Here is a 13,511-nt window from a genome sequence, read left to right on the forward strand (position 1 = left end):
ATGTTTTTTTTTTTTCCGCGGCAGCGTCGACCGAGAGACGAAACCTGCCACATCCCACTCTACGTTATTGCAATGCCGTAATGTGGCGACCCATGTGCTTTTTGCGGAAGAGCCGCCTGGTTAATTTAGCAGTCTTCTTCGCTTTTGTTGCTTCAATTTAGCATTTCCGATTCTTTAGAAATCAAACAATTGTACAAATTAATAACTGTTTATAGTGCTTATGGATTTAATTCCTAGTATGTTATGATTACATTATAAGTCTACGTGGAGTTAAACGATATTTCCCGGTTGAAGGTGAACACTCGGTCTTTTAATTAAAGGTCTTGGCCTTAAACATATAATATATACATTTCACAACATTTTTAGTAACTGAAATTGTTGTTGAAAGGAGGGTGGGTGAATTGTTCTTGGTGTTTTGAGTTAACCATTGCCCTCGATTGGGGGGAAACATGTATTGAAGAAACTGAATTAATTCTTTTCTTATGCCTGATTACCTCCTTTCAAGGCAGTGGGGGAGCAAAGAGATGAGAACAGATGGGAGGTTTGAGGAAGTAATTAAACCCTGGGATAACAAAAGGAAAGAATATCATTTTTCTTGGCTGAAAGCTTTCACCATGGAAATTGAAAATACTTAATTTGCGTATCATAAAAGGACAACTAGCATGTCATCTTATCAGTTTTCTTAATTCTATGCTTAATAATAAAAGTTGTCAATCAGCTTTTGATGCACAATAGAATTGAGTATTATCATTAAGGTGTATAATGGAGAAGCAATTTAAGTGTCTTACCCAGATTTCAACTCTTAATTTGACCTTTTATTAAAAAAAATATTTTGCTTAAAATATTAAAATTTATTTTTAAGTCTTGAAAAATGATTTAAAATATCATTTAGTTTTCTTTAACTGTATAGCAAGTAAATATTCCGTGCTGGCCTGTACCTTGTCACAGTCTCTGCTCCTTCAGGTTTGTAGAGATAAATGTCAGCGTAGCAGTTTCCCTGTGCAAAGTTCATCTTGTAAATTAAGCATCATCTTCAGCATGCCATTGTATAATCTCAGGTGAACCCCAGTTGTTTGCAATTCTTATGTTGATCATTGGACTGATATTCAAAGTATTTTCTCTTGAGTAAATTTTAAATGCGATCTACATCTCCCTGGTAACAAAAGGCTAAGATTCATGCTTGTGACTAAGTGATGTTTGTGAGTCAAGGTGATGAAGGAATATTGCTTATTCATATCTGTTCACTTATTTCATTAGCAAGTAATAATATCGCAAGGAGGTTCTGAATGGTGTAACAGTTGAGTCTTTCTGATAGAGACGTGCCAGCATGCTATCGATAATTTGCTTGACGGTGCTCATCACAGACAACTGTCTTTATTAATAATTGACTGGATCATGCTAGATTCTTCAGAAACCAGGCACACCTTGCCTTCAGGAATTGATAATTCTTCTGGAGTAAAGTTCAATTGAACAACAACTCTGACATCATAGTCTTCACTCTTGTATCACAAAAGCAGGGCATCATTCATCTGATAGCACCTCTGGGATTCTTCTTAAAGGTAATTGGTCCGTTAGAGTCTCCTGTTCATTTTCTGTGCAAAGTTTGTATCCACAGGTTTTGAATTTATTTTAATGTCTTGAGTGTCAAATATGTTTTTAACTTGAGTGTTTTGTTGAAAGATATTGCCAAGGTAGACAAGTGTCTACAAGTATTTGGTGGTTGTTTGTTCCTTGCACGGCATGAGACATTGTACAAAGTCCGTGGAAACTAGAAAAGGTGTATAACGTGTACGTGACATCCATAGTCAGGCCAGACTATCACAAGATATTAATAATACCTGACTTAATTTAATCGATAATTATAATTGTCAGTGTTTAAGATTTTGTTTAAAAGAATATATTAGATTTAAAAAAACGCATTCTTTAAAAAATATTTGCTTACAAATCAAAATTGAAAAATTTGTTTTCGCGGTTTAAAGGAGGGAAGTTTTTTTTTATCAGTTTAGTTTGTGTATGCTGTGAAGGTTAAGATAAAGAAAGATTTGGAGGACAAATACTATCTTCTCTAGGCAAACACCTTGAATGAATGTCTTCTTTTGATATAGGTCTGCAGAGATAGCATTGTGACACAGTACCATTGAAAAAAAAAAATCAGAAAATGTAAATTTGATGTTTCTATTGTTTCTCAAAGAATGACTAGAGAAACATGGAACTTTGTCTTTTGATTATCAGCAATCACTCTATAAATCTTCAGACTTTCTTTGTAAGGAATATCAAATTGGATTACATTAAGTGATTAGATGAACATTTTGTTGCTTTGAGATATTCAATTTTTTTTTCTAATTTTTGACTTAAAATAAATCTCTTGATCTAGGATAGCCTCAAGGATGGATCTTATGATTGTTTCAGTGATGTCATTGTGAAGTAAAAAAAATTTAATCAAATAATTTGATATTGCTTTAATTATGATTGCTACATGAAAGGAATGCCATAGGGGTAGAAACTGACTCTATTCAATATTTAAGCACATTGGGTACTCTATCTTAGAATTTCTATTATAAATCAATAGGGATTTGGTAATATATTGCCTGCTACCCCCTAGTAATGTAATACATGCTGCCCCCAAGTAATGTTGGTATTGTCTGTTATGATGGGGGGTTGTATATATGTCCAGGGGTGTAGGGACTTTAATTGCTATAATAACCTTGGAATATCAAGTGACATATAGTTGCTCATTCAAATTAGAAAACTACACTTCAAGAAAGACTAGAGGAGACAAAAGCAGTGGTTGGGGCATGAGGATGAGGCATGTGTAGCAATAGAACAATACGTTCCAACAATTGCTCCATCCCAGCTGTGTCTTCTCGTGGCTCATAATTATTTCTTTGATTGTGTTGGAACAAAAGAACTCTTTGCCCCCATGTACCGTAGAAAACTGTACTTCATGTTTTGATCTTCTAAACTTAGTGGACCGATCACTTAGTCATGTTTTGTTGATTTTGATTATAAAATGTGGCAGTGTTATAGGACAAAAGCAGACGGGCAATTATAACCAGGTCATAGTGCGGTTATATAAGTTGTGTTATGCTACAACCAGTTATGAACTTTTGTTTAACAAGTAAGGAAGCTATTTGAGCGATTCTATAAATAGTAAAAAATAAATGCCTGAATTAGTGTTAATCGTTCAGTATTCCTTCAGTGAAAACATACCAAGTTGAAACATGTTTTATTTTATTTTTTTTGTTTAGTTTAGCATGCATGGGAAAAAATTATTCGCCCATAAAGTAGCCTATTGTAAGGTTAAAAGTGTAATTTAATATTTCTTAAAAGTGTTTCAATAAAAGATCATTATTTTATATTTTGAAAGGATTGCATTGTGACCTCTGCCCAGTGGAAATATCCATTAATGTTTCATCTCTGGCACATAAGGTAAAATTTTGTTGAATACAATATTACCTTGTGTGAATTTGAGTTGAGTTTTTTTATCTTTCTGGCCTTGGTTTATCACACTGTTCTTTTTTTATCATTTTGAAGATTTAATTGAAAAAAAAGATTTGCTTTATTAACTGTGTACAAAAACACTAATATAATTTTTCTTGTTTATGCTATATATTATAAAAAAAAGTGGTATTTGTTAAATATTTTGGCTTCCAAATTGTGTCCTGAATCCACTTTAATTATTCAGTCTTGAATGACGTTATTGTGTATCATGCTGGTGTCACATGACTGACTCATCAACGCACCATCAGGCAGTAATATTAAGCTGTCCCCAATTCTAAGATGGCATCACCCATTGTTATGCTAATGAACAGCAATTTATGTGTCGTATCTGGAAGGATTTCTTTGTGTTGAGGTGGCATTCTCAGGGGCTGTCAGCTTGCAGTAATTTAATGTGTGTGATTAATCTTCAGAATATAGCATTACGTATGTATACCTTCTGTCTCTCCTGCTGTGTGCTAGTAGCAGGTTGTTTTGAAGGAGTCGTACCATGAAAAATATTCGTAGGGTTCTTTGTACTGTGATGAATGATTGGTAAGAAGGTGAAACGAAGGCCCCAGGCTTTATATCAAAGGGACCATATGCTACTAGCAGGGATTATCATGCATGCCCACTTCCCTTACCTTTGTCTTTCTTTTTCTCCAAAATAATATTTCCTTTGTGTAAGTATGTAGTTCCTTTATGGCAGTGGCTCCCCAGTAATGTGCCTCATAATGGCAGTCTTTGCCAGAAACTGAAATATGTTAATGCGACAATTGAGTTTAAATGGCAACCATTAGACAGGAAAACATTTTAAATTCTATTTCCTTGGGAGGAAAATGAGAGATCACCCGCTGATTTTAATAATGCAAATATAGTGTTATTATGCAGTCTTGGCAATATGTTTAGTATGCAAGTATGTGGTAGGGAGCACTCTCTTTTCCATTCACTGTTATTCAGAGTGTGTAACAGCCTTGTACGGACTTAATTTTTGCTGGTAGCATACTCTTAAGACCCGACTCATTGGAGCATACATGTATGTGCGGCACAGATGTTGCCTTTACGGCAAAGGAGAATGGAGACATTATGCGAGACATGCTTAGTTATTAATATTTGTAATATTTACCGGAGAGGTCAAGCTATTTATATGGATTTCTTAATTACATTTTCATATTTTTTTTTCAGATAAGGTGAAATTTGAAAAGAAAAAAACTTAGAAGGCAGGGAGATTGAAAAAAAAATACTAACGCAAGGTTAATTGTAGAGCAGCAAGAAAAGAGCCGTATAGGAGGCAGGAAGTGGAAAACAGTGTGCATTGAAGTGGTAAAGCTTAAGCATTGTATTCGTGATCAAACTCGACACAGCTGGGGAGAACGACTGCTAAGCAGTGAAAGATGGCTGAGGTTGATGATATTTCCATTCGTCAGTCTAAAAGACGTCGTGTAGACACGGGTTTGCCACGTAATACATATGGACAGTCACAGACACTTGTTCGGGCAATGAATGGCAATACTACTGTTGACAGCAATCAGGTACTGAGGCGACTGCTGAAACCAAGCAACAACAACCAAGAAGGCATGAACGTTGATGGAGATGAAAATCTGAGTGCTTCCATGTTATTAAGCAAATCAAAACAAAATGGTGATGATTGTCAGCAGGGTGAAAATGGAGTCTCATACATGGAAGACTACAGTGAAGGTGGTCTCTGTATCGATGAAGGCGACTTGGCCAACAAGGAAAATGGTGATGATAATCCACGAACTGTGGAAGACATGAGTGAAGACTCCAGTCATTCTTTTCTCAATGGAGGGTCCAAACATGATGAAAAGTGCAATAATGTTGTCAAAGTTGAAGAAAGTATGTTGGCGAAGCGTGCCAGAGTGGAAAATATTGTGACAAGTATGCGACAGTCTCCGTCTCGGCTAAGTGAATGCAAGATCAGCCCCGGCAATGAAGCTAGGAAACAAAAACGTAAACAGAATACACCACAACCTCAGAGAGTCCTTCCGCTGGAAGAAAAACAAGAAACTCGCAAGGAAAAGAAAAAGCACCTGAAGCACCTTCTCTCTGAACTACAAGATCATTTGAATAAACTACAAAGCAAATACTTTGAACTTTACGAACACGAAGAAACTGATTCAGACATGGATGAAGACATCGAAAATGGAGTCATGAATTTTATTAAGGGAGCGGACAAGGACTACAAATCAAGTAAAACTGACCATGTCAAATCAAAAGACAATAAAAACACAACCACTGGCAACAATGTGCAATCGAAGAAAGAAGCTGCAATAGTAAATGGAGAGGAAAAAGATTTGTTTTCTGATGCTTTGAAGAATGAACTGACAACTGCTGTTAGTGATGTAGTCGATTCTGTGGTTAGAAAGTTTGTCAAGGAGAAGCAAACAAACAGTCAGTCTCCTCCTTCTTCCTCATCATCTTCCTTCACTTCCTCTTCCCCAGTGACCGATTCCTGCAATATGACAGTTGCTCATGAAAACCATAACTTGTTGTTCAATAACAACACATCATGTCTAGGACAGTTCGCTAAAAATGGTTATAACAGAGAGTCCAACTACCAGTCTGAACAAACTGAAGCTCTTCCTTTGGTTGTTTCGCACAAAAATCGTGATAGACCATCACGAGAAAGTACACCAAGAATGGAAGTTCATCACGACTTTGAGCCAGCAGTGCCTGCTACCCTGCCTACATCGGTAGCAATTCCCAATCCTGGTCTTCAGTATTCCTTAGTACCTCATTTAGCAGTGTCTTTAGCAGAGTCTCACGAAGCACTTGACATGAGCAGCTTTAGTGGGGGTTCTCTACTAGCCAGCCAGGCTGCAGCACTCCACACTTTACACCAACAAGGAGCAAGAGTGCGTCACGAGATGTCTCACCATCAACCAGAAGGATTATCGTTGTCGTTAATGAAATCTGAGTCCGATATGAGTCCAATTCATCATCATCATCACCATCATGATTTAAGTGGACTGGATACTTCAAGTTACAGTGCTCCCAACAGTGCCATATCCTTTTACATTATTCTTATTTCCATATACTTGTACCATGGGGATTTTTGTACACAAGTGGCTGTCAATAAATTGTTTGCATTCAATTGGAGGGAGGGAGGGAGGGAGGGAGAGGGGGGAGAGGGGGTATTGTGCTTTCTATTTAAAATATAGTGAGATTGGTTGAGTAGGAAATTATGCTAATTTATTAACTATGGTTTTGTACACATACTTATAAAATGTTGGCTTTCTTAATGCTTAAATATTATTTTTTCAGTACTTTCTCTTGCGTAATATTCCTTAACTCTTATTCACTCTCTGAATACAACGCTGACACCAGCCCATTTGAAGAAAGCCAAATTGATGTTCTTCTTCGCTCGCTATCCCAGCTCAACAGTCCTGAAACAGCACTTCCCTGATGTCAAATTCAACCGCCACAACACTGCTCAACTCATCAAGTGGTTCAGCAATTTCCGTGAATTCTACTACATCCAGATGGAGAAGTTTGCAAGGCAGTATATGAGTGAAGGGGTGAAGAACCCTGAAATGTTGCAGGTCTTACGAGATGCAGAGCTTTTTAAGGTCCTTAATCTTCACTATAACAAGAGCAATGAATTTGAGGTATGTACAATACCCCTGTTGTCTTGCCTTTCCAATAGAGTGCTTAGAGTTAAATAATTTGCTTTTCATATTCAATATAGCAATATTATTTTTTGACATGGATAATGGCCAAACTACAAATTAATGGTTTCAAAAAAACTATCATCTTTAGTACAAAGTGAAACCAGCAACTTTATTGTAGATGAATGACATTAGTAATGAAAACAACTTGATACTTCAATGAGCACTTAGATGTTAAACCTCCTCATGATGGGTTTGTTTTTCTCCCCCAGTATACGCAATGCTTGTATTATTCTGCTTAAGTTGATTGGTAGACAAATTCAAAAAGGAAAGAGGAAACTGGTAAATTTCCTGTATACATTGAATGATTGGCATCAGTATCCTACACTTTTGTGTGTCGAATTAAATCCATTCATTTCTATTATTAATGCTTGAAAATAGGAAGAGGATTTGTCTTCAGAATGAAATGTGTTGTCATTTAATATACAAGTTCAATGTCAGTATATATTATTATATACATGCATAAAGAGACAAATTTTGTGCACAAAATTCAAACTTGTACTAATATTTTTTTTTTTAAATTACATTAAAATTGTCATTCTGTAAATTTTTTTCATTTCATTAATAAAAAAAAAAATTCCATTTTATAGCAATAATGCAGGTAATAAATAACTTGGGGAAAGTAAAATATTTGACTTGGAATGAATGGAATTGATTGAAGACGTGATCTATTTTGGCGAAAATGTTAATAACCTTAATTGATTCTAGAATTGAGGTGAAAGTAAAATTGGTACATAATATGGTACAGCATCTTTATTTGTTAAACTCTGCTCATACACTGTTGCCTGATGGTATGGAATATCAAGATAGATGCATGGTTCAATATTGATCACATCTAATAGGGTGGGTCTTTGTACATCTAATATAAAGATTAAAAAAAAAATGGAAGTTTGCATACGCTGCAACAGGTGGTTTTGTTGTATTTTACAAGCAGACAAACTGCAAGCAAGCTAGTTGTCTTACCGGTAGTACCGTATTAATAGTTGTCTGTAATAATAATCAAAGAATTTGTCTACACTACCTCAAGCATTTGAGAGAAATCTTATTTTAGAAAATTCATATAAAAAAATATTTTTCGTGTTAGAAGTAAAAAAAAAAAAAAAATTTATTAGTAAATTCTAAAATCAGAATTTCTATTGTACAAATTCACAAATAATTATTTTACTTGTGTGTGCATATTTTTTTTCAAGCCCAGTATTAAAATAAAAACTGTATATGTGAAAGACTTCTTTTGTTGTTTCCATGTCACACCTTGAGCAAAAAACAGAAATAATATAATAAAAGAAAAGTAGGCTGAATGTGAAAACAAACTGTAAAAAGGCATTCAGGAAATGAATAAAAATAAAAGGAGAAACATTTTTCATATTCTGCAAATCAATTGAGTTTTAGGCATGTACAGACTGGTTTTAAACATGCTCTAATTTTTATGTTTGAATGGCTTGAGTTTTTAAAGTAGATTTCATCCTAGTCGTTGTTGTCCTTTGATGTAGAATAGAATTTTTTTTTTCTTGATTGATTTCATCGCTTAAATGCTTTAAATTGCTTGCCGGCTGTGGGGCATCTCTCTTTTTGTTAAGTGAAATTCATAAAAGCTTGAAAATATATTCTGGACCTTCTGTCTATATTGACAAAAACACACTTGCTTTGATGTCTTGCCAAGTGTTTATTCATGTACGTTAAACATGAAATTTGTGCTAGTTTACTTGAAAATATTTAAATCCATAATTAAACATTTTAGTTTCCTCAAATTTTTAAACGTCTCTAGTTTGAAAGATGAATGATGGAAAATAACTGTATTTTTGTGGTAATGTTGAAACTGAGGAGTAAGGTCAAACTAGCCTCAATCAACTTGCATATGGCTTGGTAGTGAGGAAAGGAATCAATCATTTTATTTTCAACTGAGGAGCGTCTGTTTTCATACACTTACTTTCAATACAATTTCTATACATTTTCTTGATTCTTTTTTTTCTCTATTGAAGTTAATAAAATTATCTCATACTCCTTACTTTCTTATGACAGGATACACTTTCAAGACTCCTACAATTTGTTTTCATATGTCAGCATGCTATTTATCTTGCTGCCAAGGAAATCATTTCCCTTTAATAATGCGTGTTCATTTTTCAATGTATTTATGCCTGTAATGAGTAGATATGTAACTATCACAATCTCAGGATATTGATAACATTTCTTGCTGAGCACTAGAATACAAGACTTTGCAAACCTAATTGAAATGAAGCTACAGGGCACTTCGCTCACACAATGCCTGCTGAAAGAAAAACTCATCATTAAATCAAATTGGCTGTCTCTAGCTGAGTTGATCCAAACTTAATTTCCAAATCTCCATTCGCTTCTCTTGAAAATTACCACAAGTGATAAAATTGGCTCAATTGCACGCTGTATTCATCTCCCCCACAGCTTGTATGAACATTAGGTTTCTTTCAGACCCAGGAAATTACAATCAATCAGAATTTTTTTCCTTTCCTGCTTACAATTGATTATACTATATAACACACAAGTGAATCCAGAATGAACATTCAGCTTTGATGTCTTTGCTAAAATTACCCCCTACATTTTACAGTCTTGGTTTTTATGTTTGATGAATAGCAATGTTTTCAATTGGCTACCTTTCCCCACTTAAATATCAAATTTTTACCGAATAAAAAAAACATCACCGGAGGAGTGTTATCAATGTATACGCCACTTAAAGACAGGGCAGCTTGTAGCTGGAGGCGCATATAATCCTGCTTCTCTTCCTGTTGTTTCTAAAAAAGCAAAAATAGCAATATTATCACATCAGCTGGTACCTCAATTCTCCTTCCTTTTGTCCGAAGACATCTATAGAAAAATAATAATATGCAAAGCAGCAGATACAGCAGCAGGATTACCAAAACAAGAGGGATCATGCCAGATACTAAGAGTATTTAAAATTTCCAATAAAAACAAATAAAATTGTGAATGATGGTGGATTTGCTGAAGTTATTGCCAGCCACTTTAAGGTGGTGCCCATTCTGACACCTGTTGCCACAGCTTGGCCTTGACACAGAAGTAGTTAAAAATATTGCAGCAAAAATATAGAGAAGAGGCAACAGCTGTACTCTTCAATTATTTGGCATAGGCAGATAAATGTATTGTGACATCTTGCCCAGTAACTAATCCTGTGATGGTTCTTCTGTGTTTGTCAGCCTGTATGTAGTAGCTAGAAATGAATTAAGACTTGTGGATAGCCTCTTTTCTGTACTAGTGATGTCGTCAATGAATTAAGACTTGTGGATAGCCTCTTTTCTGTACTAGTGATGTCGTCAGGGTGGTTAGTGTAATAAATTTCATACACTCTTGAATTTTTAGTTTTACAATTTTCTACTATTGTTAATAAATTTAACATTTGTGTTGTTCCTACATGTTGTAAAACTGAAGGTCAAGTGTGAAGTAACACCTCTTCTTTAATTAATTAAATGTGTAATATTATAATTACCTTTTAATTACCTGTTAATTAACAAGAAAGAATAAATATTTCTTGCCACTGTACAATCTGCCATTGTATTCAAGGCTATCTAATTAAAGTATCAAGTGACCTTAACGGTTTCAATTTGATTTCATGCCTCCACACACTCATGTTGTACTTATATATTTAGAGATAAGACACAACTAACAATCACATAGCAGTATTGTGGTCAACAGCTTGTATTGTACAAGGTTTTCTGTACCAAATACTGATTTCTATAATTATTTTTAGTTCTGTCAGATATCCAGTTTAGCATTATTCTTGATGTTTTCCATAGATGCACATTCTCTTGATGGCCATATGAAAAACTTTTTTATCCAGGCAATGTGTATATAGCCATTGATTTGAAATTGCTTCTTTAAGTGACGTGTATTTCGTTGGTTGAGGTATTCTTTATTTTACTTGTGAAAGGAGAAGTGTACCATCATTATAGTCACACTGATAAGAAACTTGGAAACGTAAACATGTTTGAGTTGCATATTCAGACACTGTATACGAGGAAGTAGATGCAGTACTTTGTGTTGCACGACCAGTGATCGAACCTGATGTCGTTAAGATGCAGTGTTTTAACATTTCAAAATTGATCAGGCAAGACGAAAGCGCTGTCTGATCCTTTCGTTGATGTAAAAATGCTGAAGTGATAAGACTTTTATACCATACTCTAAATGAAACCCTCGTGTCGAGACGTTCTTTAGACACTGAACAGATAACAAGATTAGATAAATCATATTTCTTACAAATCCCAGATGACGTTAATGATATTAAAACACATGTGCCCACTAGCAAAACTCTGGCGTTAAAGCTTAAGAAACACACAAGACGACCGCGAAGCCAGCTGATCACAGCAACGCAGGGCTAAAGATAAGTGGCCTCCAAGGAATTAGCTGGTTATTTAGTAATCTACAAAAGTTTAACATGTATCAAGTTTTTTTCCTATAATTTAAAGTGTCCTAGTTAAAAGGGTTTTCAATTAATTTCTAATTCCATGCATGATTCTGTGGCAGTTATCCATCAAGAATAAGAAATATTCGGCTCCCAAGTGACCCTATCACATCTCGTATATCACCCTTCGTTCATGTTCAGCAGTTATGAATGGAGAAATATGTATATAGAACGTGCAGCTAATTTATGATTCACAGCTCTAAATCTTACATTAATTGTTTCAATTTTAATACTACTTGAATGAAGTGTACTTGTGTTCGGTGGTTGTTAAAACGAGGTTGAAGCAATTATATTTTTAATAGTTTGATGTGCAAAGGCAGTGTTCACTATTTTTTTTTTTTCATACACTAACTTTGTTGTGTATAAAACTTCCCTTATATATATGTTCATCTTTTACCTTGTTCTTCATTGTATTGTTCACACCAATCGAGGCAGTTTACATTTCTAATTTGATTATAGATATTTGTTATATCTTGTATTTATTATTGAGTAACTGATTCAACATTCTTCTCCTCGAGAGTTGTGTTTTAACATAGTTCTTTGACAATCTATTAATATTTGCTAATCTAACTTGTCGTAAATCTCGTCAGTTATGAGTAGTCAAATATTGACTTTTTCAGATGGTTTACCCCTAAAACTCAATAGCGAAAGTTTTTTAGGCCTGTGCTGTTTTTTATCAGTATTTTTGGACTTCATGACAAACTTCCATGTTCCATATGTTATGGTTAATTATCTACCTTGACCTATATAGCTAAAGAAAATAGCTCCCTCATGTTTTCTTGTGACCACTATAGTAAATCATTAAGCACTTTGTGTCATGTAAAATAACATTCCGAGAATAATCTGATTTTATTTTGACTTTTGTAAATTAAACAATGTTTAATATGCCTATGTGTTTAAATTAATTTCACCCACTTCATTCCCTGAATTTTTTTCTTAGGTTCCAGATAACTTCTTAGTGGTATCACGAAAGACGCTGATTGAGTTCTTCAATGCCATCAAAGCTGGCAAAGATGCAGATACTTCCTGGAAGAAAGCTATATATAAAGTGATTAGTAAACTTGATGATCCACTTCCAGAGTTCTTCCGAGCACCCGACTGTCTTGAAGAACTTGAGAGAATGGTGCAGGATAGGATGTGAGCTGTCATTTATCCTTTCGCCCCTATTACTCACTATGGTTTAGCCCAATCCATTGAAATAGGTGAGGACTTTTCCAAATATGGGGGTGTTAGCTGCTGCAGAATTAACTTCCTCATGTGACTGTATACAATTTTCTTTTTAGTTATTTATATACTTTGTGTGGTAGTCTGTTTTAATTTTGAGTTGTATTTTATCAGAAATGCAATGTTTATAAATATTATATTTGAATTAGATTTTATTTGCTTTGCATTTCCATGCACATGGAATTTATTTTATTTTTAATTTATTTGTTGTAGAAAAAAATACAATTTTATTATGGTGTGCTGAAAGCATGAACAGCTGAAGAAACTTTAGCTTTGTTGCTTTTATTTGCTGGAGTAGGTTTTGTGAGAGGAGAGAGGAGTGAGATGTTTTGATAGTGGTGTACTGCAGGACAAATGCGTGTCCAAAGGGGACCACCCTATGATATTCATATGTAGAATGGTACATACTCTTGCCAAAAGCCTAGATACTGCCATTAGGAGATGGTCTCTTCTAATATCACCATGACGACCAGTCAGCTAAGGGTCAAAGTTCCATTGATTACAAACTACTACCAAACATGTACACTCTAGTTTTAAATAATAATTTATTATGAAACTGCAATATTTAAAAAATGAATTTAAATCAAAGTTAAATTATCAATGGTTTATAAATTTTAAGTAAAAGATTGGTGTGAAGGTAAATTTAATATATTAAGTTGAAGAAAAGAAACCGATTA

At 34.6% G+C, this 13,511-nt stretch overlaps 1 protein-coding gene across 1 annotated transcript; it reads left to right on the top strand.

The window, feature by feature from the left end:
• Positions 1-4,910: 4,910 nt before the first annotated feature.
• On the top strand, positions 4,911-12,984 carry LOC100313709 (prospero-like protein PROX1; the record flags this gene model as incomplete). Its single annotated transcript, NM_001168164.1, is given in 4 exon segments — positions 4,911-4,917; positions 4,919-6,503; positions 6,801-7,106; positions 12,551-12,984. Coding segments are annotated over 4 exon segments (2,099 nt in total), but the record flags the coding sequence as incomplete, so codon positions are not given.
• Positions 12,985-13,511: the final 527 nt, after the last annotated feature.

The sequence above is a fragment of the Saccoglossus kowalevskii genome, chromosome 2, assembly GCF_978046115.1.
Source record: "Saccoglossus kowalevskii chromosome 2, keSacKowa6.1, whole genome shotgun sequence".
NCBI lineage: Eukaryota > Metazoa > Hemichordata > Enteropneusta > Harrimaniidae > Saccoglossus > Saccoglossus kowalevskii.